Below are 24,945 nucleotides of genomic sequence, written 5' to 3'. Positions count from 1 at the left end.
ACATCAACAGGGAACTGCCAGAAATTCAAGCTGGATTTGAAGAGGATGTGGAATGAGGATGTCATTGCTGATATCAGATGGATCTTGGCTGAAAGTAGAGAATACCAGAAAGATGTTTACCTGTGTTTATTGACTATGCAAAGGCATTTGACTGTGTGGATCATGACAAGTTATGGATAACACTGCAAAGAATGGGAATTCCAGAACACTTAATTGTGCTCATGAGGAGCCTGTATATAAATCCAGAGGCAGTGGTTCAGACAGAACAAGGGGATACTGTGTGGTTTAAAGTCAGGAAAGGTGTGCATAAGGGTTGTGTCCTTTTATCATACTTAATCTATCTGTATGCTGAGCAAATAATTTGAGAAGTTGAACTATATGAAGAATGGGGCATCAGGATTGGAGGAAGACTCATTAACAACCTGAGTTATGCAGATGACACAACCTTGCTTGCTCAAAGTGAAGAGGACTTGAAGCACTTACTGATGAAAATTAAAGACCACAGCCTTCAGTATGGAGTACACCTCAAGACTAAGGTGTGCCTGACCCAAGCCATGGTGTTTTCAATTGCCTCATATGAATGCAGGAGCTGGACAATGAATTAAAAAGACGGAAGAAGTATTGACACCTTTGAATTATGGTCTTGGCGAAGAATATTGAATATACCATGGAATGCCAAAAGAATGAACAATCTGTCTTGGAGGAAGTACAGCCAGTATGCTCCTTAGAAGCAAAGATGGCGAGACTATGTCTCACATGCTTCGGGTATGCTATCAGGAGGATCAGTCCCTGGAGAAGGACGTCATGCTTGGCAAAGTAGAGGGTCACCAAAGAAGAGGAAGACCTTCAAAGAGATGGATTGACACAGGGGCTGTGAGAATGGGGTCAAGCATAACGATTGTGAGGATGGCACAGGGCCAGGCAGTGTTTCATTCTGTTGTACGTGGGGTTGCTGTGAGTTGGAACCAACTCAACAGCACCTAAGGGCAGCAGCATACTACGGTATACTAACCAATATACCATTATTTTCGACTTTAAAGTTTTCCTTTGGAAATTGTTTTATTGGGTTTCTAGTACAAATCTGCAGATAACTGTTTTCCTAAATTTCTGTGTCCTCCTTAAACCTGGCCGTTAAGATGTCCTTCAGCTTAAAAACAGAAAGCAAACGATATGGCACATGAAAATAGCAAACTTTGTGCTAAAGAGCTTGTAAGCTTTTCCCCTTCATGCTCCAGGTAGAAAAGCCATCAAGTCATAGTTTAACCTCCACGTTTTGTACAAGATTGACTTTATTTACTCAGAGAACTGAATAACCAGTAGTTTTCCAAAGTTCTTACTGTCAGTTGTCTCTTTAAACCAGACTTGAGGTACTGTTTTTTAATATACATAAGGTACGAGTAGACTATTGAAACAGGAGTTTCAGTACGAGTAGCTGTTTCATCTCCGCAATTAGGCTGTAAGCTTTTCAAGGGCATGTATTTTATGTGTATATGTATTTCCCCCTTAGTAACACAGAACTTTGAATGTGCACGCAAGTATTTGTTGAATAAAATTACTGTATCCCCTGCCTCTCACTAAGTGCCCGAGAAAACAAACTAGCAATAGTTGAGAAATTATTTTGATGAGCTGCCATGCATTAGGGGTTCTTGACTTCTCAGACCGTCTTCTGGGATCACTAATCCCCTCTGCTGTAGCCTAGATGTGTGTGTTCCCTTGCTGCCTCTGGCCCATTCTGCCTTTGTAGAAAGTTAAGATGCTTTCCACAAGGGAGGCTATTTTTGTATAATAGCCAAAACAAAATTGAAAAAGATCTTTTCCTTTCGGTTCTGATGGGGAGATGAGAGGTTTTAAGGAGCTGCCATGTTTCAGTTATCTAAGTAGCTGCAGATCCTGCATTCATCTGAACTATTGTTTTATGTAAAAACATTACCGTAATAATTCGCTCACCCACCCTTTGATTAAGAACAATGACCAGATCACACTGGTCTTAAATAATCTAAAAATTTAGAAACTCTTGTGCTTTTTTTCCTCAGACTCTAATTGGTAAGGTATCACTTATCAAATATCTCTAAATACTGTCCCCAGTATTAATACTTACATCCGTTAAAGATTGACTGTCCAAAGAAACTCAAGTATCTTTCACTGAAACAAAGATTTGCTTAGCTAGAAATACTAGATTCCTTTAATTTTGCCACTTGTTGATCCAACAGCCCCAAAACGTACAGCTTGTAAGATATGCCTTCTTGTTATCAGTATTATGGATTCCAACAGGATTTTTTCTCAAAGAACAAATGAAAGAGGACAAAAAGGGTCAGTTTTTCATCCTTTCCTTATACAATCCTAACACAAATGTGTTATCTTCAGAAAACTGGGTATTTCAGAGCAAGATAGAAATTGGAGACCAATGCCAAGAATGTGGCAGTTATAATTTGGATACCATAGTTGTGGGTGGGGGCTTCCTGAAGAAAAGACTTGTGAAACATCATTTAAAAAAAAAAAAAGATTTTCAGTCTCAACCCTCAACCAGTTATGTCAGAGGGCTGGTAACATGTTCCCGGATGCCTGACTACTGAGCATTTTTCATTAAAGAGCAGGCTCCTATGTTAGGGTACCAAATCTTCCTTTTTTACTTTTTTTCTTCACTTAACTGCATAATCCATGTAAACTTAGTTTACTAGGTATCTTTGTCTACCTGTGATTTGGCCACTTCATCTAGGCTCTTTCATGAATGAAGTACCTACCCAATTAGGATTTAACAGAAAACCATTGCCCAACTCAAGTTGAGCTAAGCTCACCTCCTGAAGATCAATAACTGACCTTTTCTATATAACCTTTCAAATGTGTATGTAAAATGATATACCCAAAGGAAAATGAAAGCTGTAAAACTTAATCCAGGAGGTATAACCTACTTCTTGGTAATGCCATAAGACCTGACCTCACTGGCTTAATGTCATTCTGTATAAATTACTCCTGTTACAATTCTTATTAATTTCAGTATCTGTGTAGATGGATCCTTTCAGTACCCTGAGCTCTCAATTCCTTCCTCCCTTCTCCGCCACTGGTCTAGACCAGGGGTCAGCAAACTAGGCTGCAGACCAAATCTAGCCCTTGCCTGTTTTTGTAAATAAAGTTTTATGGGCGCACAGCCACGCCCATTCATTTGCATTTTGTATATGGCTACAACAAAAAGTTCAGTAGTTGTGGCAGAGGCTGTAGAGCCCACAAAGCCTAAAATATTTCACATCTGCTGTTTACAGAAAAAGGCTGCTGACCCCTGATCTAAACCACTACTCCACTTCAACTCCCAAGTCATCCCCTAGCCCTTGTGAGGACCAATAATGCTAATCTTCCCTAATCTTAATTTCAAGCATCCTATTGCCCAAATATCATCACACATCTATGATACTTCATCTACTACCCCAACCCAATAATTCTTCAGCCCCACCATATCCTGTAACTCATTGATCTTTTTAGTATTTTTCTACTTGATATTCTTCCTTCTTCACCCAGCCCTTAGATGCCGTCTCCATTATAATCACTTCTACCTACTCAGCTCCGTTGCCTCTCTGTGTTGTACTCATCTGTTAGAATCTTAAACCTGATTAAAAAAAAAAAAAAAAAAATCTGCCTATTCCTTTCTTGAACCTGCTCAGCAGCATGTGGCTGGAGAAAAAAATACAACCGTGGAGACTAGTCTCGTTTAACCTTAAGTTGGCCATGTTGCTGCCCATGGATCCTACTCCCTCATCTGTCTGAAACCTTCAAATACCTCCTCCCTTGTCCTCAGTTTATTTCACTGAGAAAATAGAAGCAATCAAAGTAACTTCCAGAAAATTTCACACGTACCAACTACCCATTGTACCAAATGCCTTTCTCCATTTTGATGAACGCTGCTTAATGTCCCACCAGTTGCCTTAGATCCCATCTTCTCTTGCCTACTCAAGGACATAGTGCTCTCTCTCATTCTCTTAAGATCATCAATTTTCTCTCTTGAGCATTCTCATCATTAACAAAAAAGCTACAATATCCTGCATCTTTAAAAAAAGCCCTTGAACCCATATTCCTTTTCTAAAAAACTTATAGGAAGAAGTGTCTATATTAATTGTCTTCAATTCCTCTCCTTCCAATTTCTCTGAAACTCACTTCAGGCAGCTTTTGTGCACGACCATTTCACTGAACCTACTCAGGTCAAAGACATCAGTTAGCTCCACATTGGTCAATTTTCAGTCCTAATATCAGCAACACCTAACAACCCATCACTCTGAAACTATTACTTGGCTTAGGGGAGGGGAGGGAACTACCCTTCTCTTAATGGCACCACCCCCACCCGACCTCACTGGCTGCTCCATCAGTCTCTCTTGCTGGCTCATCTCCTCAAATCTAAACCTAAATATGCGGCAATGCTCAGTCCTTGTACCTCTTCTCTGTTCACACTTACGGCCATCTCCTAGTGATCTCGTCCTGTCTCAGGTTGACACCTCCCATATTTAAACTTTCCAGCGAGACCTTTCTCCCGAATTCTAGTTTCAAATATACAGCTGCCCACTTGACACCCCCATTTGGATGTCTAAAAGACAATTGAAACTTAATGTCTTAAACCAGAATTCTTCTGTGCACGCTCCCAAATCTATTCCTAAAGTCTCCTCCAACTCAGTAAATGGCCATTATACTTAGGCCAGAAACCTTGGTGTCATCTTTGACCCCTCTCATCATACCCCACATTCAATCCATTAGTAAGTCCTGTCTACCCTACCTTCAAAATACGTCTAGAATCGACCAGTTTCAGCCAGGTTCAAGCCTCTATCATATCTCACCTGGATTATTCCAAGAGCATCCTAAGTGGTCTTCTCTGTCCCCTTATAATCTATCCCCTAACAAAAAGTCGGGGAGATCACATTAAATTACATCATGTCACTTTTCTTCCTCACTGGTTTCCTATTTATTACATTCTCAACCTCTCTTCTCTCATCTCTGACATCTTCCCCTTTTCTCCAGCCACAGTGACCCACCAGGTCTATCCCCTCTCAGGTCCTTTGAATATATTGTCTCCTCTGCTTGGAACATTACTCTTACAGATAACCAGACCACTCCTTCATTTTCTTTAGGTTTCCGCTCAAACGTCACCTCGTCCCTGAGGCTTTCCCTGATTATTCACTATAAAAATAGCACACCTCCCCACATCACGTCACTGTTTCTCTACTAGAAAGCTCCATTAGAGATTTCCACCTGATTCATGTCCACCTAGGACACTGTGTGGCATAGAGAAATAATTTTTAGTTGCTGAAGTAATGAATCCATGGTATTTATCACCATCTGACCTACTATGTATTTGTCTGTCTTTCCCTACTGGGATGTAAGCGTCGAGAACATAGAACAGTACTGGCACACAGTAAGTGCTAAGTGTCTACTGAATGAACAAATAAATGAATGGTAAAAAGATCTCCTCTGGGTTTTTTAGTAAAGGGTTTCCTTCTCACTACAGGTTTAATTTTAGAAGGCTACTGAATTTTTTTTTTTTTTAACCATTCAAATACCATCCCCTTTTAGGCAGTTTTATTAGTAAATTTCAAATGTTTAATTTTTTTATTAAAAAGCATGTCAACCATTTATCTGTTTTCTCTTCATGCAGACAGCACAATTTTTCTTTGGAAAAAAATGTTTTTGAAAGGGAACTGAAGTTACATCTTTCTGCAGACCCTGCAGCTTTCACTGATGAGCCGGGGCCATGTACTACTGCTGGCTGCACCTACGTCCTGCGTGCACCCTGGCAGCCACTCTCCTGTTGCTCCCTGCTTGCAGAGCATAGGAATGGCTTCGTAACCTGAGAGAAGGCTGCTTGTGCCAGGCACACTGGCCTATGCTGCGCAGGGCAGGAGTAAAAGCGGGAGGACTGTTACAGATACAATTAAAGGCCAAACCACACATCGTCATATAGATTTTAATAGAGTCTGATTAACGCATCACAGTAATCATTTTACTGTCATGATATGCGGCTTTACTACACTAGTATAAGTAAAAACAGATAGATACAGTTCTAGGCAATATCACAGATTAACAAACTAGGCATTCTTCATGAACCAAAACTGAAAACAATTAGGAGAAGATGCTGACACCCTTGCCCATTCTCACCATACCTTCTCAAAAAGGGTACTCAAATAAGGCGCTATACTTTCTACATTGGTCAATTAACTTGCCAATTAGCCAGGCACATGTATTTCACCGTCTCCACTATTTCATCGTTTGGTTGAAAAGAAGACATACCTCAATGTATCAAAAACTGGAACAGATAGTAATACCAAAGAAAACTGAATGCATTAAAAATACGGCACTTTTCCTGTATTCCAGCAGTAAGATACATCAGGAATGCAAGTGTTACACCAAAGAAGAAAATTAGTGCTTTAATATCCACCCTGAAATGTCAGTCTCTAAAGCAGGATGGGCAGTGGAAGTTAAGACCTGAAGTCAAAAAAGGAAACATGGAAAATAAAATGTGTGTAAAGTTGAGTCTAAGGTACCAAGCTATCTGCAAGAAAACTGGTCTCTCCTTTGAAGGCTTGTAACTTAGGACAAGAGATTAAGGTATCCAGTAGCCATGCTGAGGGGTTCATGCCCTAGCAGTGCCTAGCACACGGCAAATACACTGAAGACAAGTTGGAGGTATACAGAATTATCATTTAGAAATATCTGACTCTGGACAGCCAAAATGAACTTTGAAAGGGCTATGAAGAAAACCTGACGTCTGCCAAAGGAGTGTGTAATTACAACAAGATACTAATTTTAGGCAGACAGCGCAGTTAAAAAAGTTTCAAAAAATTCCTAAAGTTTTGCTTAACTTTTGTCATTCTAATATACCTTCAGGATCTTATAAATCTTCACGATCTTACGTTGTTATGTGATCTCAGAGATACATTAAGAACGAGGAAGTGAAGAATCACTTCCAAAACTTCCAGGAAATTAAAAATGGTTAATTTCTTGCTGTGTTTCCGAAAACATGTCTGCAAAACTTCCTTTCCCTACCAAAGATGCATACTCTCAGAATATTTAGGACAGTCCCTTTGAGTATATTGCCTTTGCTGATAGTGAATTAAGACCATGATTAAGACACATTTCAAAACACAAAAATCCCAAACACACTCCAGTATGTTTTCCACTCATTTTGCAAAAATGTGCACTGTGGGTATTCAAACCATCGTAGAACACTTTGAAGTATGGATTCCATCTACCCAAAGATTCAAAAGTTAGGCTAAATTTTTAACTGCTACCTTTGCGATTCTATTATTTTTGTTTTTATTTAAAGGTTAACACTATTTTAACTTCCGGTTGTAATTTGAAAAGTGATCTGTAGTGTTTCAAGTTTCCAGTTAATGAGTCAAAATGGACAGATCAGAAGCAATAATCCAGGAGATGGCAGTGAAAGATCAGGAAAAGGAGTATGTACACACGGGGTCATAGAGAAATAACCACCACTTCTTTTTAAACCCTTGTTCCCAGTGTAAACTTTGTTCATATCTCCATGTTTGTATGTCTGAATTAGTCTATAAAAATCACATTAAAAAGGTAAAATTATTTAAGTGAGATATTAACTGATCTGTATTTTATAAATTTTAATCCATAAAAATATAAATAAGAATGGTAAATTTTTTAAGAAAAGAAATATACATTTAGTGCAAGTTATGAATTACATTTCTTCTTCAGTGTCAGCAGTAAAATATCTTGAGGAAAGAAAGAAAAAAGACTGACCTAATTTCAAGAAAAAAATTCCAGTGTTTTAACATGCAAGTAATACCAGATGCAGCTAACAGAACGCTTCCTTCTCTTTACCGTCAAAGCAGCAGCACTTTGTTTCCTCATGCTGAACAGCACTTGTCTATCATAGAAGTTTCAGAAATAGAAAACCTGCAGAAGACCAGTTCACATTATCCATAAAGTTTGAGATGAAAAAAAAAACAAAAGAAAGCAAGCTCTGTTTCTCCTTAAACGTGAAGTCTCATTATCGATTTGAACCACAGCACACAAGCTGAGAGATTTCACTCATGCTTCCTACGAGACGTGACCTGTCTGGCCAGCCTTTGTGTTGGTGCATGTGCCTGTTCTGAGCTTTTAGTGATGGTACACGCTACACGGTTAATGGCACAAGAAACACTCCCTTCTTGTGATGAAACCTCAATAAAATCACAGTACATCTCAATATGAGAAAGGACTGCTTCCAAAGGGCACACCAGTTTAAAGAGGCTTTGTTACAGCTCAGGAGAGAGAAATAAAAGCTCTTCTGGAATGTAGAAAGATAATGGTTAACTAACAACTCATGAATTAAACAGGACAGTTTTGATTAAAAAAAAAAAAAAAGAGCAAGACCTTGCAGTCTTATAGATGGCTCAATTCAAAGTAATCCCTCCAGAAATAGGGACTGATAACACGTCTTTGCAATAGTGGAGTACCAGGCTAGTTGCTCGAGAACTCCGATGTCATCCCCAGGGAGGCTCAGCCTGCACCATCCGGCAGACCCTCAGCTGAGTCATCCAGTGCAGAACAGGAGCTGGTGTGCTGCACTCCGTCAGGCAGGGAAATACCTCCTTCCTCCTTTCCTTCTCTCTCTCCTCTCCCCACACAACTCCTTCATTCCACTAGCACTGTTTGCAAACCATGTTTTCAAAGTCCAGCTTTTATATTTCCTTTTTTTTTTTTTTTTTTAGGAGGAAAAAAAAGTAGACGACTCCCTCAGGCTAAAGAGTTGTGCTATTCAACAAACAAACTTCCTCTTCCGTTTCCTCTCTCTCCTCATCTGTGAGGTTCAGTTGAACATTATTGAAGCGGGGTCTTGGTTTGCCGTCTGGGCCATATGACGGAGGATATCTTTTTTTGTTATAATGCCAAGGAGGCGTCTGAAAGGGATAAACAGAAGACTGCTATTAAAACAAAAGGGAAATGAAAAAGAGAAGCTAAATCTACAGCTAAATCCTTTTTGTGACAGAAGTAGAGCAAAGCAAGCAGCCGGATTTTGTATTTTCAAAAAATTACTGGTAAAGATAATTATCAGCAACCATCATATAATATAAAAAGTACTATGGTCACTAATAGTATGGTGTCCTTTCTACTGAGATGAGGATTACATGCCTCATTAAAGTATAGCTATTTTAATGTATGCCAACAAAAAGTAACAAAAAAAGGGAGGATGTATGAACAGGAAATTATATTGATCCCCTTTGAGAAGGAGAATTCCTTCCCATCACAACAAAAAAGCAACAAAATGTCTGATGACCAAATCCCTCAATACTCCTCTTTTTATTTTTTAACCAAAATTAATCACAAAAAACCTTAAAGATTGCTCAGTTATGTGTAGAATCTTCATGAAAGCACATACATTTGAGATAAAATGCATATAAAATGGTTAACACAGAACGTCAATCCCAAACTTCAGAACACCCAAGAATAAGTCTAAAAAACAATCCAAATTTCTAGTAGATTCATCAATGTTTTCATTTTCATACCCTGGCCAAAGAAGATTAAGATACAGTGCTTTTATGAAAGTCTTATTTGTTAATGCTTATATTAAAAGACAGGTGAACGATCAAGAAGCAGTCCTGAAAGATTATCACAGCTGAAGCAGGAAGCAGAATGAATGAGCAGCTACTACATTGTTCTGGTTAGTAGTTTTTAAAAAAGGATGCATGAAACACTTGTGAAATATTAGCATACAACGGGAATACACAATCAGTTGTGTACTTAAAAAAATGGGATAAGTTGCACATAGATGACAACTGCATGGCAAAATAATTTCAGGCAGTAACTGCTAAAGCCAGACAATTTGTATGTTATAATGTAAGCTCATTCAAAATTGACCTTTAGTCGTGAAAACACTAGGACATAACGCCAGTGAAAACAAAACACATTCGACCCCAAAAGCTGCTTATAGCTTTCTAGAATCATCATACAAAGGGGCACACATATAATCTAGGTACAATTCACTAATGAAATGACAGGACACACATTCTCGACTTTGAAGGTATGCAAGGGATAGCAGAAAAAGAACAAATGCTATGATCACAAGTATATACACATTTTGCTCTAGTTAGTGTGACCATTAAAAAATCCAGTGGGGTTTTCTGGTTTTTTTTTTTTAACTGATCAGCAATTCTAACATTGCTAAAATCATTTAAATCACTTATGAGCTTAGATTTACCACAAGGCTACCACAGATTAGGAAACAAAAAAGAAAAAGGGTTTGGGGGATGGGGCAGATATTGTTAAGCAGTCGGGTGTCTTCTGAGACAGGTGGACCCACTAAGGTAGACAGATCTGTCATGTTCACTTTATGAATGTCCAATGATACTTTACTCATCCAACTACTAAGCTGTTTACAGTTCTTATATCGGAACTTGTGATTCTGCTTACTTTCTATGAATGGAGTTTTACACATCATCTAAATTTATCTCACAGACATATTATCAGACACAGATGGAACTGGCTGCATAGTAGGATGTGTCTGTCTGTCTGTTCAGCAGGTCTCTGGGAAGGAGCACTGAACAGTTCACATGTTTCATGCTTCCTGACCCCTAAGGTGTCTAATGAGGAGATCTGACACAGCTAATCACCAAGGGCTCCACGTGCCGCTTTCGTTGCTCGAGGTGCTCTACTATGTTCTTCTTTGTGATGATCCCCAAGACAGTCCTGAAACAGATCATGTCATGCTAATAACTGTGTGAGAAATTAAATTAAAAGAGGTTCCAATCATAGTGATAAAGAATGAGAGAAAAAAATTTAAACAAACTATAAAAATGCTTTTAATGAACTTAAGAAAAAAAAAAAAAGATTTGAAATCCTGGGTTCCTTTGGCATAAATTCTACTGACTTTCAAAAGTGAGTGATACAATATGACTCTTAAATATTGGTGGGTGGTTTTCCTTTTTACATTAAAAATTAAAATATAAAGTTCATAATGAAGATGACTACAAAGAAAAGTACAGAAGAAACTTAACGGTGATACATAGCTACAGATGTCTGACATTTAGGGTTTCATTTGCCGTATTCTTTCCTTAGAGGAAAATATTTTTTCCAATTTCTGAGACAGCATTTGGGTCTACCTCAGCGCTCAAAAGACAGGAGGAGAAAGCTTAGCTGTCACTGCCTGTGAAGAGACTTGGACTTCACTTTACAGGCATTAAAATTAAAGGCAATGCCCACTAATAATGCCACAACAGACACACTCTCTAATTTTCAAGAATGATTGCTACTTCTTAAAATAAGCTAATAAACATGTCTATAAAAATTTAAAAAATAAATTTTTTTTTATATAATTAGGAGGCAAAATTACTTTCGCTTTATACATTTTTTAAAACAATGATTTCTCTGTTAACAATATTACAACATCAAGCAAAGTGATGGGTATGAATTTTTAAAAAGTGGATTCTTGAAACTAATTAAATTGCTTTTAATTACTAAAACAAAATTCTGGTTATTGATTTTATAATGGACGTCAATGAATTCAATTACAATATGTGGAAATACAGACACTGAAAGTAAAAAACCTTAAAAAGCTTTAATCTTTAAATCCTAGAAGCCCTCCAGGGTCCTTGGGCATTTGGTGATCTGGTTGAGCCAACTTTCTCTGGCAAACTGAACATTCCGACTTCTGGAAGAACGTCACTAAGGGACTGCACTTAGTCAAAGTAGTCTGTTCTCGTGGATGTGTCAGTTCAGCTGCCTGAGATGATGGGAGTGGGAGGGGGGCAGCCTGTCTCTGCTAAGGTTTGGTTTCTTTTTCTTTTTAATAATGTACTGATCCTTAATAATAACAATAAACGGCAAAGATCTCAGGGCATGGGAGCAACCTCCTCCTCCAAAAAACTCAAATAGTGCACTACATAAAATCAGCATTCAGTCGATGTTCTCGTCCAGATCACTTGAATTTACGGCTGGAATCAGGCAATGTAAAAATCTTGATGACACCAGTTTAATTCTTATATTTTTCTATCTAATATATATATATATACACAATGATTAAATTCAGGTTACAGTGTGTGTGTGTGTGTGTGTGTGTAAAAGCTCTGCCAGATCACGATGAGGAAAGTAACAAATTTGTAAAGACTAGGCAGCAACTTTCGAGCTTTCCAAAATAATCTTTATATTTACAAAGTCACAACCCTAAAGGAAGAAATATACACAGTTCTCTTTAGCTAATGAACAAGAATGTCTTGAAAATAAGGCAGGCTCAGTACTAATATTAATTTCAGGGAGTGGAACTAAAATCAATGTAAAATGTGACTCATGCAGAAAATAATTGCGGTTTTCTTTGGAACTAACATGCAATGATGTATCCTAGCATCTTCCCAAAATATGTCCCAAGAAACACCAGTACCCTGAGGTCTCCCCACCACCAAAAGTTGCATGTTCAAGTAAGCTTTGAAAACTATTGCTTACTAGTATCCTCTCTCAGGAAATGTCAAAGCCAACATTTTAAAACACTGTGAGAAGTTCCACAGTAAAGAAATCTCAACTGCATTTAATCCAGTACTCTCCTAACTCATATGGTCCCAGAACTTTTTTTGAGTAACACCTATTAACATTCTGCTAGTTCCACAAGGAAACCTGGTGGCATAGTAGTTAAGAGCTATGGCTGCTAACCAAAAGGTCAGCAGTTCGAATCCACCAGGCACTCCCTGGAAACCCTGTGGGGCAGTCTTACTCTGCCCTATAGGGTTGATATGAGTTGGAATCGACTTGATGGCAATGGGTTTGGGTTTTGTTTTGGTTTAGTTCCACAAAACTGAACAATTCTGAGAAATTCTGCTAAATTAAAGTATAAGATGTGGGAAATCAATAACTAATTGACATCTTTATATTTTACAGACACATTCCTCCCTCACCTCTCCATTCTTTTTTTCTCCTTGTATTTAAGGTTCTAGATTTGTTGTGTCTCTTCCCCCAAATAATTATTTTCTACCTCTAGGGAGCTGGTATAAGCTATAAAAGGTTGACGGTTATCCAGAACTTTATACTCTCCAATAAAAACCAGGAGACATGACTTCTCTGGATTTACATCATTTAACTTAAAGAGAGAATAAAACACTCTTACTTCCTTACATAAGAAGCCCTGGAGGTTCAACGGTTAAGCGCTAAGCTGTTAACCAAAAGGTTGTTGGCTCGAGCCCACCCAGCAGCTCCACTGGAGAAAGACCTGGTTGGTGATCTGCTTCTGTAAAGATTACAGCCAAGTAAACCCTATGGGGCAGTTCTATTCTGTCACATGGTGTCGCTATGAGCTGGAATGGACTCGAAAGCATCCAACAACAACTTCAAATTACAATATACATCAAAGAAAATAAAATCCCAAGAGTCATCTCTCCAAATAACTTCTTTTTATATGTAATATATCAATTTATTTTCCTTGAAGGACAGAAATAAGCAAAATATGATGAAGGCAATTAAAAATATTCCCTTAGAAAAAAGCATCCCTCCCCAAGCATTGGGTAAGATTTTACCTGGCTACTCTACACTAGCCCCTCCCACTTTTTAATTTTACACTTTCTTTTAAACATTTTCCTTTCTAATATCCATGCTGCAAGAACCCTGGGAATTAATCAGCAAAGTAAAATGCGGAAACTAACCCACCTAGCTTTATGATCACAGTTAGTCATGATGCAACAATTACATTTATATATGTTAGTACAGAAAAGCACAAAAGCACAGAGAACAACTTGAAGCAAATAAGAGTTTACAACAACCTTGGTTAGGTTCTAATTGAGCCATTTAACAAGTAAAACGGCCCAAGGACCAGTAAAACTTTATGAGAAGTTACTCCATTTAACATGTACTAAATAAATTTTTAAACAATGAAGTTGGGTACAATTATTTTTTTAATTAAACAATATTAAATAAAAAATAGTAACCAAAATATTTTACTACATAATGTCTCCTTTAATCATTCAAATTTCAAACTCCCTGCCCTTAATTAACAGCTTTATCCCTTTAGCGATTTATTTCATATTCCCTAAGAGTTATTTTAGTTGGTTGGCACAGTGAAGAACACTAATCGTCAATCTAATCCCCTAGTTTTATACTCTTCTTCCCAGCCCAATGTTGTCTAACGGATTATCCTAGAAAATGTTTTAGTAGTTTAAGAATCACAAAGGAAGAAGAGGATACAGCCTATCACTCAATTACAATATAATACAGTAGCAAGAGAATGGATTTTAAAGTTAGAAAGACAGTTTAATTTTCTGCACTTCAATTACTGTAACTGTCAAGTAGGGATACCACCTCTGCTTTGCACAGGTGCTGCAAAGCCACACGAGAAAACATGAGGAAGGTGTTCAACAAACATGAATTGCTTTCCTTTTTATTCCCTTTCCTTCTCTCTCTAGACTGGAGTCATGTGTTCACTATCATCCATGTACTTTGTACAAAATGTACAAAAACCCCTGTTGGAATTCTGTTTAGTATTTTAACCAGCTTCAAGCTGTTCCGGGTTAATCACCCAGTTCACGCGGAACCCAAGAACAGTCTCTGTTTCTTGTTTCCAGGCTTTCTGTCATCTGCCTTCAGATGGAACAATGTGCTTAACTATTTCATCCAGGAACGGTAATATAACGGAAATTAGTTATTTAAGGACTAAAGGGATTCTGGGTGGGAAAACCGAGCCCAGATCCAGGCAAAGAGGAGTGCAGTGGTGATGAAGTAGGAGTATGTGTGCTGAGGCAGATGGTGCGTCAAGTATCCACACGGCCTTTGACATCTGTCACTTCCCTGTGGTCCTATCATGGAAAACACTGAAAGTTTATGTGTAAAGGTAGAAAGATAATCAGTTAATACATTTTAAGTACATGAGTGTTTTATTTGTCACTAGCAGTTTATGTAAATGATCTATAGACAGAGAAGGTAGACAAAAGGAAATAGCATTTGCTAAAGGAGGCTTTAATTATATATTCTTTCCCTCGTTACATGATAAATCAAATATTGGCTGAAATAGTAAATAACAAAATATCTAGAAGGTTATTACTGTACTAGAACTATCTATACTGAAGTTAAATCCTTACAAAAGAAAACAGGCTTTTGCAGCGCTCCATGCGGGGTAGGTCTACGATCCCTCTATGAAAGGGAAAATCCTGAGCTCGAGGTGCAGTTTGTGTTGGAGACATTTCAGTATCTCTTTTCCAGCTTTGAAGTATTCCTTGACAAACCCCACTTTAGATTTTAAGAAAGAGTGACAGTTGACACCTTTCTTACCCTTTGGTAAGTATGAATTTGACTGACCGATCCTGTATTTATAACCCACTAAAAGAAAGACTTGCCCATTTGGGAGGTGACTTATATCTTCTTATACCCTCTCCTAATAAGTACATACGAATTTCACTAAAAAGGACCATAAATTCTGTTACGTGGACTGATTTCTTTGATACCAAACTTACCCATTGTGAGTTACAAGGCACTGCCTCAGACCCAACTTTCGGAAAATATCCACCACAATCTCCATTGGGGTGTGATCTGTCACTGTAAAAGGGCTCATGTCAAGAATGCTTCGAAGTTTCAATGGCCGAGGACTTTCTGCCGGAAGAGATGGGGTGTGCTGTGCAAAACACACCCGAGAACTGCCAACAATACCTTCTTGCTTTTTTCTGGCACTTTCTGAAAGGAGACAGAGAACAAAATTGAAAAAACACTAGTTGATAGGTTTGTTTTATGGGCAAACCTACTTATTCAGAGATAAGACTTCTGGTCCTTTCACTTTTTCATCTTCTCCCTAAGCAAGACAGGAATTTTAACTGAAAAGCCACTTACTAAGATCTTATGACAGAACTGGAGTCCACCAATAACAAATCGTCCTCATAAAAATAAAGTATAAACGTTACCTATTTTGCATGGAGGTGGGACTAGGGAGCGTTTCATCCTTGCTCTGACTACACCATGTACTCTACCCCTGTGAATTAGCTGGTTCTTTTTCTTTTCTAATGTTAAAGTACAATTTTCTGGATTACTCATGAGCTCTACAGATGGGTTCAAGCTGCAATTATGCACATAATGGATATAGACTGATTTGCTCAGGTTATTTTATTTGTTAAGGATCCCTTCAGTGTGTTCTGTTTTAAGAGCCTCTGTCCTTTAAAAGTTTTTAAAAGTGCAAGGGCATAAAGCAGTTGTGTTATTCAACTCTGCAGGAGGATCTCTGGCGTCTGCAGATTCAGTAGTCATAGTTTTAGCTATTCCCAATCAACTCCTGAGGTCAGTAACACGCCAACACAATGGGGAATGGGGATGACGCCCCAATCAGGTTTTTATAAAGACTAGTTGAGGCAGTATCTTTAAAGGTTGAATTTGAATCACACACAGTATGGGAAATCGTTTAGTTAGGGAATGAACCTAGCCAAATGCCTAATTATCTCCATCTCAGAGTAGTTTATGTGTGGGTTCGCAAAGAGTAGAAATTTGTTCTACTGTACTTAAATATCATTTAAGTGACATTTAAGTAACCTTGAGGGTTTCAGTTAAGCCACAAGGGAAATCTACAATTCCAGAGTAATACAGAAGTCTTTCTGTGTTCGCCCTTACCAGTATGCCCACAGAATCAGAAGTAAGGTAAACTTTCATTTTCCCACTTTCTTCTTTATTTCTTTTCTTCCTGACTTTTTTTTTTTTTTTCCTTTAAGTCTCTATGTAAATTCCAAAATTCTGACCTTATTTCCTTTTGACTACCAGTAAAAGCTGAAGAATAGGAACCTAAACAATTCTCTTGGCTGTAGCTTTGGTCATGGTAATAGCTTAAAAGCTAAAACACTTGACATAGGCCAAATCTGGCACACACTTGGCCCTCTCTGCCAACTGCTATTATTCTGTTTCCTAAAGCATAAAACAGAATGTTGGGCTTGCTAGTTTTTGGAAAATTTTCTTCCAATGCTGCGGACTCTTCCTGAACTACACAGGACGTTCTCCGTAGGATTTTTTTTTTTCTTTAATTCCTTTTGCAGATTGAGAGTTTCCAGTTTGATTTGAGAAATACTCACAGGAATGACCTTCGTGGACAGGCCAACCGCTCCACATCTCTAGCTCAAGGTCCTCTAGTAAAAACCGAGGTGTAACAAAGCATCGGCTTGATGTATCTACCTTCTACCACCTTGGAGGGAGGCGGAGGATACAGACTGTACTGAAAAAGACTAAACGTCTTACCAGCTTCCTCAAAAATATGGCAGGAAATATGGGGGGGAATACGCAAATTTGGGAAGAACACAATCGCTTCCTCCTCAAAAAGAGTTAATCTCCAAGAAATAATGTAGTAAGGCTAATGTCTTCATACTATATTTTCAGGAATCTCAGCATAAAATATAATAGGACTGATAGACTTTTTTTCCATCTGGCATTTGACCAAAAATAAAACAAAATCTCAATTTTTTTTTTCCCACTTTAAACAAGATATTACAGTTAATATTGTAAACTTAAATCCAAAGACTGAACAGCAAAACCTTGTGACTCGAATAGTAAAGAGACCAATGAAGATGGGATTTTCAGTAACTTGCATTCAAATAAGCCAACTTTATTTAAATACAATAATGTATTTAGCTGGATGCCGGGGCACTTACTAAGATCTTACATCATGTGCTATTAAGAAGAGCTAATATCTACACTGGAAACCCTAGTGGCGTAGTAGTTAAGTGCTGTGGCTGCTAACCAAAAGGTTGGCAGTTCGAATCCACCATGTGCTCCTTGGAAGCTCTTTGGGGCAGTTCTACTCTGTCCTATAGGGTTGCTGTAAGTCACACTTGACTCGACGGCAATGGATTTTTTTGGTTTTTTTTTTAGTATCTGCTTAACAAGGCTTATCTGAAGGACAGAAGGAAGAATCTGACTTCAATCTCTGATAAATATGTCAAATGGAAAGGTAAAACCATATTGAGCAGAAAACAACCCATCAAAGAACGTAAGACTTTAAGGGACATAAAACATACCCTGTTTCCCCATAAACCCAACCAGTTATATTTTATTGCTTTCATTTCTTCTAGAAATCTATCTTATACATGTTCATTTTTTATTAAAAAGGTACCTATTGCAATTGTCAGGTCTCTTCTGAGTGCAAAGCCCACTAATCTCTGAGACTCTTTTGACATTATGACAGGAAAGCCATTGTAGCTGGTTTCGTTGATCATGTTTTCTATGTCATCCACTGTCATATTGTCCTGTGTCAGCACAGCTAAAGGCGGATCATTCCTTCTAGGTCTCATGACGTCAGCAGCCAGGGTGGTATGAGTGAATTCTTCTTTTGCATCCAAGAAAGGGTAGCCATTTAATCGGATATGCGCTTCGTAAATGCCTTCTCTACCAAAGGCATCTCCAACCCATTTACTTGTCATCACTGCAGCCATAAGGGGGACAATATATTCCAAGCCTCCAGTAAGCTCAAAAACAATAACCACCAGGGAGACAGTCATCCTTGTCACACCACCTAAAAATATAAGCATCACTTGTCAGAATGCCCAGGAACTTAGCCATTACGTTGCTAGAATTTTTGCATCAGACATGAACACAAAATTATAAATAGAACCTAGTCAATGAAAAGCATTATCATCAAAAACCACCATTTCCTCACTTAAGAAAAAAGTCATTTCTTTTAAGAAGATCTAGAGAAACACTAACCTTTTTATTTTATAACATTAGATTATTATAATAACATTTCAAAACTCATTCGCTTCATTAAAAAGAACAGATGTCTAGCTAATAATTTTATTATCTTGGTCTACCCTTATAAAAAAAAAAAACCCTTATAAAAGCTTATTAATTCTTAAGGAATACGGTGAAGCAAATCACAGCTATCTTGTTTGCTACCAATTTACAAACACAACTGATTATATAGGTAGGATTATGATTATAAATCACTGATCATATGATTTAATAAATTTCTCTCCTCTAAATCTTTTCAAAATCAGTAAAATACTGTGATACCTTGTGATTTAAGTTAACAGTGTAAGTAACATTCCCTCCCTTAGAAAACTCATCTTTTCACTTATGCAAATATTCATAATTCTTAACAATCACGTCTGTGCTGATGTGTTCCTAATCCACATCTCTCCACTCACTGCCATGGTTGTCCAATGTCTCACTGTCTCCTTTTCTAGCTATAAAAAGACTTGTCATGTGGATGATCTACTGGCATTAAACACACACACATATACACAGTTAAAATCAAGTTCCTTTCTTCCCCAAAGAGTTTTCCATTTCAGTTGACCTGACTCCAACACTAGAAACCACACTCTTCCTGACAATTCTTGGTTCATCTCTTTGTTTTATTCCAACATCTAGCCTGTCATCTACCCAAAAACCCAGTGCCGTCAAGTCTGTTCTGACTCATAGCGACCCTATAGGACAGAGTAGAACTGCCCCATAGAGTTTCCAAGGAATGCCTGGCGGAATTGAAATGCAGACTCTTTGGTTAACAGCCGTAGCACTCAACCACTATGCCACCAGGGTTTCCGCCTGTCACCTAGTCCTACCTAATTTCCTCTGCGAAGTATCTCATATCTATAGTCTCTTTCTCCAAATCTTCACTGTTGTCAATCTATCCAGACCCTCAAGACCTTTCTCCTTAATTTTAGTACAAGTTTTATCTTACCTTCTTGACTCCAGGCCCTATTCTCTCAATCCACTTTATAATTCATACTCCTATGTTAATCCTTCTAAGTACTACTATTACCACCGTGCTCTTTTGCTCAAAAACCTACCAGGGACCCCCAGTTCATACTGTAGTAAGCTTAAACTCTTCCTTTTTAAAAAAAAAAAAAAAATAGAAAGGAGAAAGAGTCTAATATATATTAAGTATCTATGCCAGGCATGTCCTAAGCAGCTTACGAAGGCTAATAAGACTTTTTTAAAAACTATATACCAAGCACTGTGCTAACTGCTTTATATGCATTTTATCTCATATACTCCTCAAAACAACCACAGGAGATAGGCAGCTATTATTTTCATTTTATAAATGATAAAATTAAAAATCAAATCAGTTAAGGAACTTTCCCAAAGTTATAAAGCTAAAAATGGCAGAGTCAGAACTTTGTCACAGATCTGACCAATTGCAAATATAAATTCTTCCTAAATCAGGTTGCTTTTTTTTTTTTTTCATAATCTGGCCCCATCTGACCAATGCAGCTTCATTTCCCGAAAGTACCCAAAATGCACTCTCTTCTTCAACAGTCCATTCCTTCGATGCCCGAGAACTAAACTTATTCCCATTTTAATTCCTTTGTCTTCATGTTGCTGTAATCTTCAACAACGTCCTCTCTTTTCTCTAAATTCTTCCATCTAAATTTTACTAATCTTTTAAAATAAAGCTGATTTCTACCTTTTCTAAACTACTTTCTTTCTTCCTCCAGATTCCTACAATAGTTACAGACTCTACCATTGAGTTTAGTACTAACCCAGTGCCGTCGAATTTAGTACTATATATAATATACTCTTACTATACGTTGCTCACTATTGTTTTCTTTGTGTTGGTCTTATCTCCCCAACTTGATTGTACTTGAGCTTGGGCTCATGTCTTACACTTCTTTTTGGAAGTATGAAGTATTTAGCACCTTGCAGTATGCTAAAAAGAAAGTACACGTTTGACAAACTCTTGCTAACCAGCTGCCGTGGAGTCAGTTCCCACCCACGGCAGCCTCCCGGGTCTCGGTGCAGAACTGCACCCTAGGATTTTCACAGCCATGACCTTCCAGAAGCAGGTCACCAGGCCTTTCTTCTGAGGAGCCTCTGGGTGGGTTCGAACCACCAGCCTTTCAGTTAGTGGCCAAGCCATTAGCTGTGTGCACACACAGGGAATCTGAAATACTACTTGGGTGGAAATCAGCCGGTCCTTTACTTTCATTTGCTATTACACTTCTTCAGATCAATAGTCACTGTACACAATCGTGAATTACTTCTGATCCACTGAACAAAAATAACGGTCAAAACAGCAACTATTATTAAGTATAGTAACCAAAGCTTAGCTGGCACTTTAAATAATAAAAAGCAATAACTTTTCGTATCTAAGAAGCCAACAAACAGGCTCCTAAGAGGTCCCTGGTGGCAGGAATGGTTAAGCACTGGATAACTAGCCTCAAGGTCGGCGGGTAGAACTCACTCAAAGGCACCTCGGAAGATAGGCCTGGCAATCTGCTTTCAAAAGGTCAGAGCCTGGGAAACCCTGGGGTGCAGTTCTGCTCTGACACACACGGGGTTAACATGAGTCGGAATCCACCAGAAGGCAACCAATGACACATATTTAATGCAGATATTTTGCTTTTCATTAAATGAGTACTTTTTCTCATTTTGCTATAAATGCATCTTAAAGAGAGAAAGGCTAGAAAATTAAAATTTTACTCAGGCTAACAACAAACTGGAGCCCTGGTGGTGCAGTGTTTAAGAGCTCAGCTGCTAACTAAAAGGTCAGCAGTTTGGATCTACCAGCTGCTCCTTGGAAACCCTAGGGGGCAGTTCTACTCTGTCCTATAGGGTCACTATTAGTTGGAATCGACTCGATGGCAATAGGTTTGGATTTTTTGGGCAATGACAAATTTATGACTGTAGAGCATAAAATAAAACTATTCTGAAGCTTTGCTGTAATACTAATCTTAGGAACCATGTTACAGGTTATTACAGGTAAGTCAAGATCCCTGACAATGAAAAACCAGAAATATTCCTGGACAGGGTTCGAGTTAAGCCTATGTTGTACTAAGATGTTTTCTGTCATAAAGTATTATGGGATACCACAAAGATGCTATGCATTAAAATGTTACATTAACAAATGTTCAAAGACAGGTAAAATGGAAACTAGTACTATATAATATACAAAATTAGTATACCCGTTTTATTTCTGGTAAAACATTTTCTTCCTCTATGCTCCCTCAGTCCCTGGGCCGATTAAACATGGGTGCTCCCGCTCCCTCTTCCCTCTCTCCGACGTGCAAACGCCGTACGTTAGTTATGTTACCTAAGCATGCAGCAGCACCAACCATGGCATAAAGGCCAGGGGTGATGCAGTCGGCCCCAACTTCACACCACTCCTTAAAGATAAACCAGTCGTGGTGGTAGTACGCCAGCTGTTCCACCGCGATGCCCACGATCCTTCCTGCGATGGCGCCAATGGCCATGCTGGGGATGAACAAGCCTGAAGGCACCTGTGAGGACGGCAACAGGACTCTTAATGAGGCAGATCCTCCGGCCACATGCTCTAAACATACATTCCATGGATTTGTTTCTAACACTTTTGATTCTTTTCATATTTTATTTACACGGCAAAATCCTAATACAAATAATAAGACAGCAAAATCTTGTTACAACAGTATCTTAATTTCAGGACCAAACCTTATTCCCTATAGCAAAGAGATAATAACTCAAGAGTTATTAATCCTTTAGCTCAGGGGTTCCCAAATGCTAGTCCCTAATAAAAAATTTCATTAGTCCATGGTGAAGTGAAAGGTGGGGGAAAAAAAGAGGGACAATGTGACATGTTTTTAATAAAGCCAAATCTATTTAATTGGTGGTACTCCAAGGTGATATCCTTCCTACATATTTATCAAATAATAGAAAAATTAGATGCTATTCTTCTTAAGTGGTAGAATGTAAAGTTGGCAACCTTATACAGGTTCCCCAATATTTTTAGTGATATACATATGAACTGATTAAAGGGAGAAAAATATTTATCAGTTATATTGGATGAGGGTCATAGGAACAGTAAACATCCTAACGGAGATCATTTAAGACTAGTGAAAGGTTAACAGTGCTAAACTATTTCGGATATGAACAAGTCAAGCACAAGATGACAGACAGCACGTTGAAGAGTACATTAGGATCATTAAGGCACTAGCCAAGTACAAAGCATCAAAATAGGTTTTCTGCTCTCCTGCCAGTTCCTATTTCCTCCTCCTCCTCTGCCCTGAGCTGACTATAACGAGGGACTTAATAAAGGCCTGTTGATTGCCGCTGGCTTCCTATAGCTCAGCTGACAGTAAGAAAGTTGGAATTTACGGAAAACCAACTTATTGTAGAAAAAGAAGCTTTATCAGCAGTATGTTACTGCTGATAATATACTTTAACTCAACCCTAAAAAAAGGGAAGTAAAACTTCAAGGCTTGCTTTTCTATTATTTAACTCTTGATACTCAATGGACTAAGCATAAAAAGGACAACAGAATAGAGACCGTACTTCAAAAACGAACACCATACCACTGCAATTTTGTTGAAATAAAGCTGTTATCTCACATAATTTTCATTTCTGAAAGTACACTCTCACTAGCAAATGTTAACTAGGACATGAACGCAGGTATGATGTAAAGAACAAGGATTATCTGAAACCTGTTTCCCCATATACATCACTGAGAGTCAAATAAGAGAGTTATTTAGATTTACTGGTAGATTCCTAATTAACAGATGTCATTCTCACTTTTACATAAGTTCAAGAGAAACAACGCTCCAGGGCGTAAGGCCTGATTGCCTTAAATCCCTGATGGAAAAAAGGCAGGATATTCACATGCCTTAGTAACTCTGAGTCTACAGTGTTCTTTCAAATAACATCCTGTAACGGCAGACAAAATAATGCCCTCCTCCCCACCCCCCACCCCCCAAGATGTCCATATCCTAATTCTCCGAAGCTGTGAATGTTACGTTACATGCGAAGGAGGAATTAAGATTGTAGATAGAATTAAGGTTGCTACTCAGCTGACCTTAAAATAAGATTATTCTGGATTATCTGGGTGGGCCCAAAATAATCATAAAACCTATTGCTGTCGAGGCAAATTCCAACTCATAGTGACCCTACAGGACACAGCAGAACTGCCCCATAGAGCACCTGGTGGATTCCAATTGCTGACCTTTTGGTTAGCAGCCGTAGCTCATAACCACTATGCCACCAGGGTTTCCAGTGACCGTACAAACCGTACCCATTGCCTTAGAGTCAATTCTGACTCATAGCAACCCTACAGGACAGAGTAGAACTGCCCCAAAGAGTTTCCAAAGAGCACCTGGTGGATCTGAACTGCCAACCTTTTGGTTAGCAGCCACAGCTCTTAACCACTACACCACCAGGGTTTCCAGCGACCCTGTGAGGGTCCTTTAAATGTGGAAGAGGAAAGGCAGAAGAGTTAGCATCAGAGTAATGCCATAACAGAAAAACCTGACCGGCCATTGCTGGTTTTAGAGCCAGAGGAAGGGTGCCACAAGCCAAGGAAAATGGGCAGCCTCTAGAAGGTGGAAAAGGCAAGAGAACAGATTCTCCTCTAGAGCAAAAAGAAAGAAATGCAGTTCTGTTGACACCTTGAGATTTTAGCCAGTGAGGCTCAATTTGGACTTTGCCGTTGTTGTTCACTATGTGCTGAGTCGGCCTTCGACTAATGGTGACTTCATGCAAAACAGAACCAAACGCCGCCTGGTCCCAAGCCATCCCCGTGATTGGTCAGAACCAAACGCCTCCTGGTCCCAAGCCATCCCCGTGATTGGTCAGAACCAAACGCCGCCTGGTCCCGAGCCATCCCTGTGATTGGTTACGGACTGCACTGTCGTGATCTATACAGTTCTTACTGCCCGATTTTCAGACGGAGATCACCAGGCCTTTCTTCCTATTCTACCTGAGTCTAGAGTCTGTTCAGCAACAACCAAGCCTCCACTGACACATGGGCTCTCTGCACATGAGGTGCACTTTTAAAAAACAAACCCATTGCTGTGGAGTCGATTCCAACTCATAGCTGTCCTATAGGATAGAGAACTGCCCCACAGGGCTTCCAAGGAGCGGCTGGTAGATGCAAACTTCCGACCTTTTGGTTGGCAGCCGAGATCTTAACCACTGCACCACCAGGGCTCTTTTTGGACTTCAGACCTCCATAAATGTTAAGACAATAAATTTGTGTTATTTTAAGCCGCTAAATTTATGACAATTTGTTACAGTGACAATGAATACAAGTGGTATTAAAAACTTGACCATAAATTCTCTGACACACTT

General features: G+C 38.7%; 2 protein-coding genes across 8 annotated transcripts in view; one reads left to right on the top strand and one right to left on the bottom strand.

The window, feature by feature from the left end:
- The window catches only part of MFAP3L (microfibril associated protein 3 like), a 333,301-nt gene that overhangs the window by 304,309 nt on the left and 4,047 nt on the right, over window positions 1-24,945 (top strand). The window lies entirely within an intron of this gene.
- Window positions 7,914-24,945, bottom strand: part of CLCN3 (chloride voltage-gated channel 3) — a 106,557-nt gene continuing 89,525 nt past the window's right edge. For 5 of the 7 annotated variants that reach the window (XM_049864827.1, XM_049864831.1, XM_049864828.1 and 2 more), the window contains 5 exons: window positions 21,944-22,130; window positions 18,029-18,427; window positions 15,405-15,621; window positions 10,593-10,668; window positions 7,914-8,882 (listed from right to left, as the gene is read on the bottom strand). In XM_049864827.1, coding sequence (XP_049720784.1) covers window positions 8,724-8,882; window positions 10,593-10,668; window positions 15,405-15,621; window positions 18,029-18,427; window positions 21,944-22,130 — 1,038 coding nt within the window. In that variant the 3' untranslated portion in view covers window positions 7,914-8,723. The remainder of the gene's footprint in view (window positions 8,883-10,592; window positions 10,669-15,404; window positions 15,622-18,028; window positions 18,428-21,943; window positions 22,131-24,945) is intronic. The other 2 variants (XM_049864830.1, XM_049864833.1) reach the window with 1 other exon arrangement.

Source organism: Elephas maximus, chromosome 21, assembly GCF_024166365.1.
Source record: "Elephas maximus indicus isolate mEleMax1 chromosome 21, mEleMax1 primary haplotype, whole genome shotgun sequence".
NCBI lineage: Eukaryota > Metazoa > Chordata > Mammalia > Proboscidea > Elephantidae > Elephas > Elephas maximus.
This window is presented reverse-complemented; position numbering and strand designations above follow the sequence as displayed.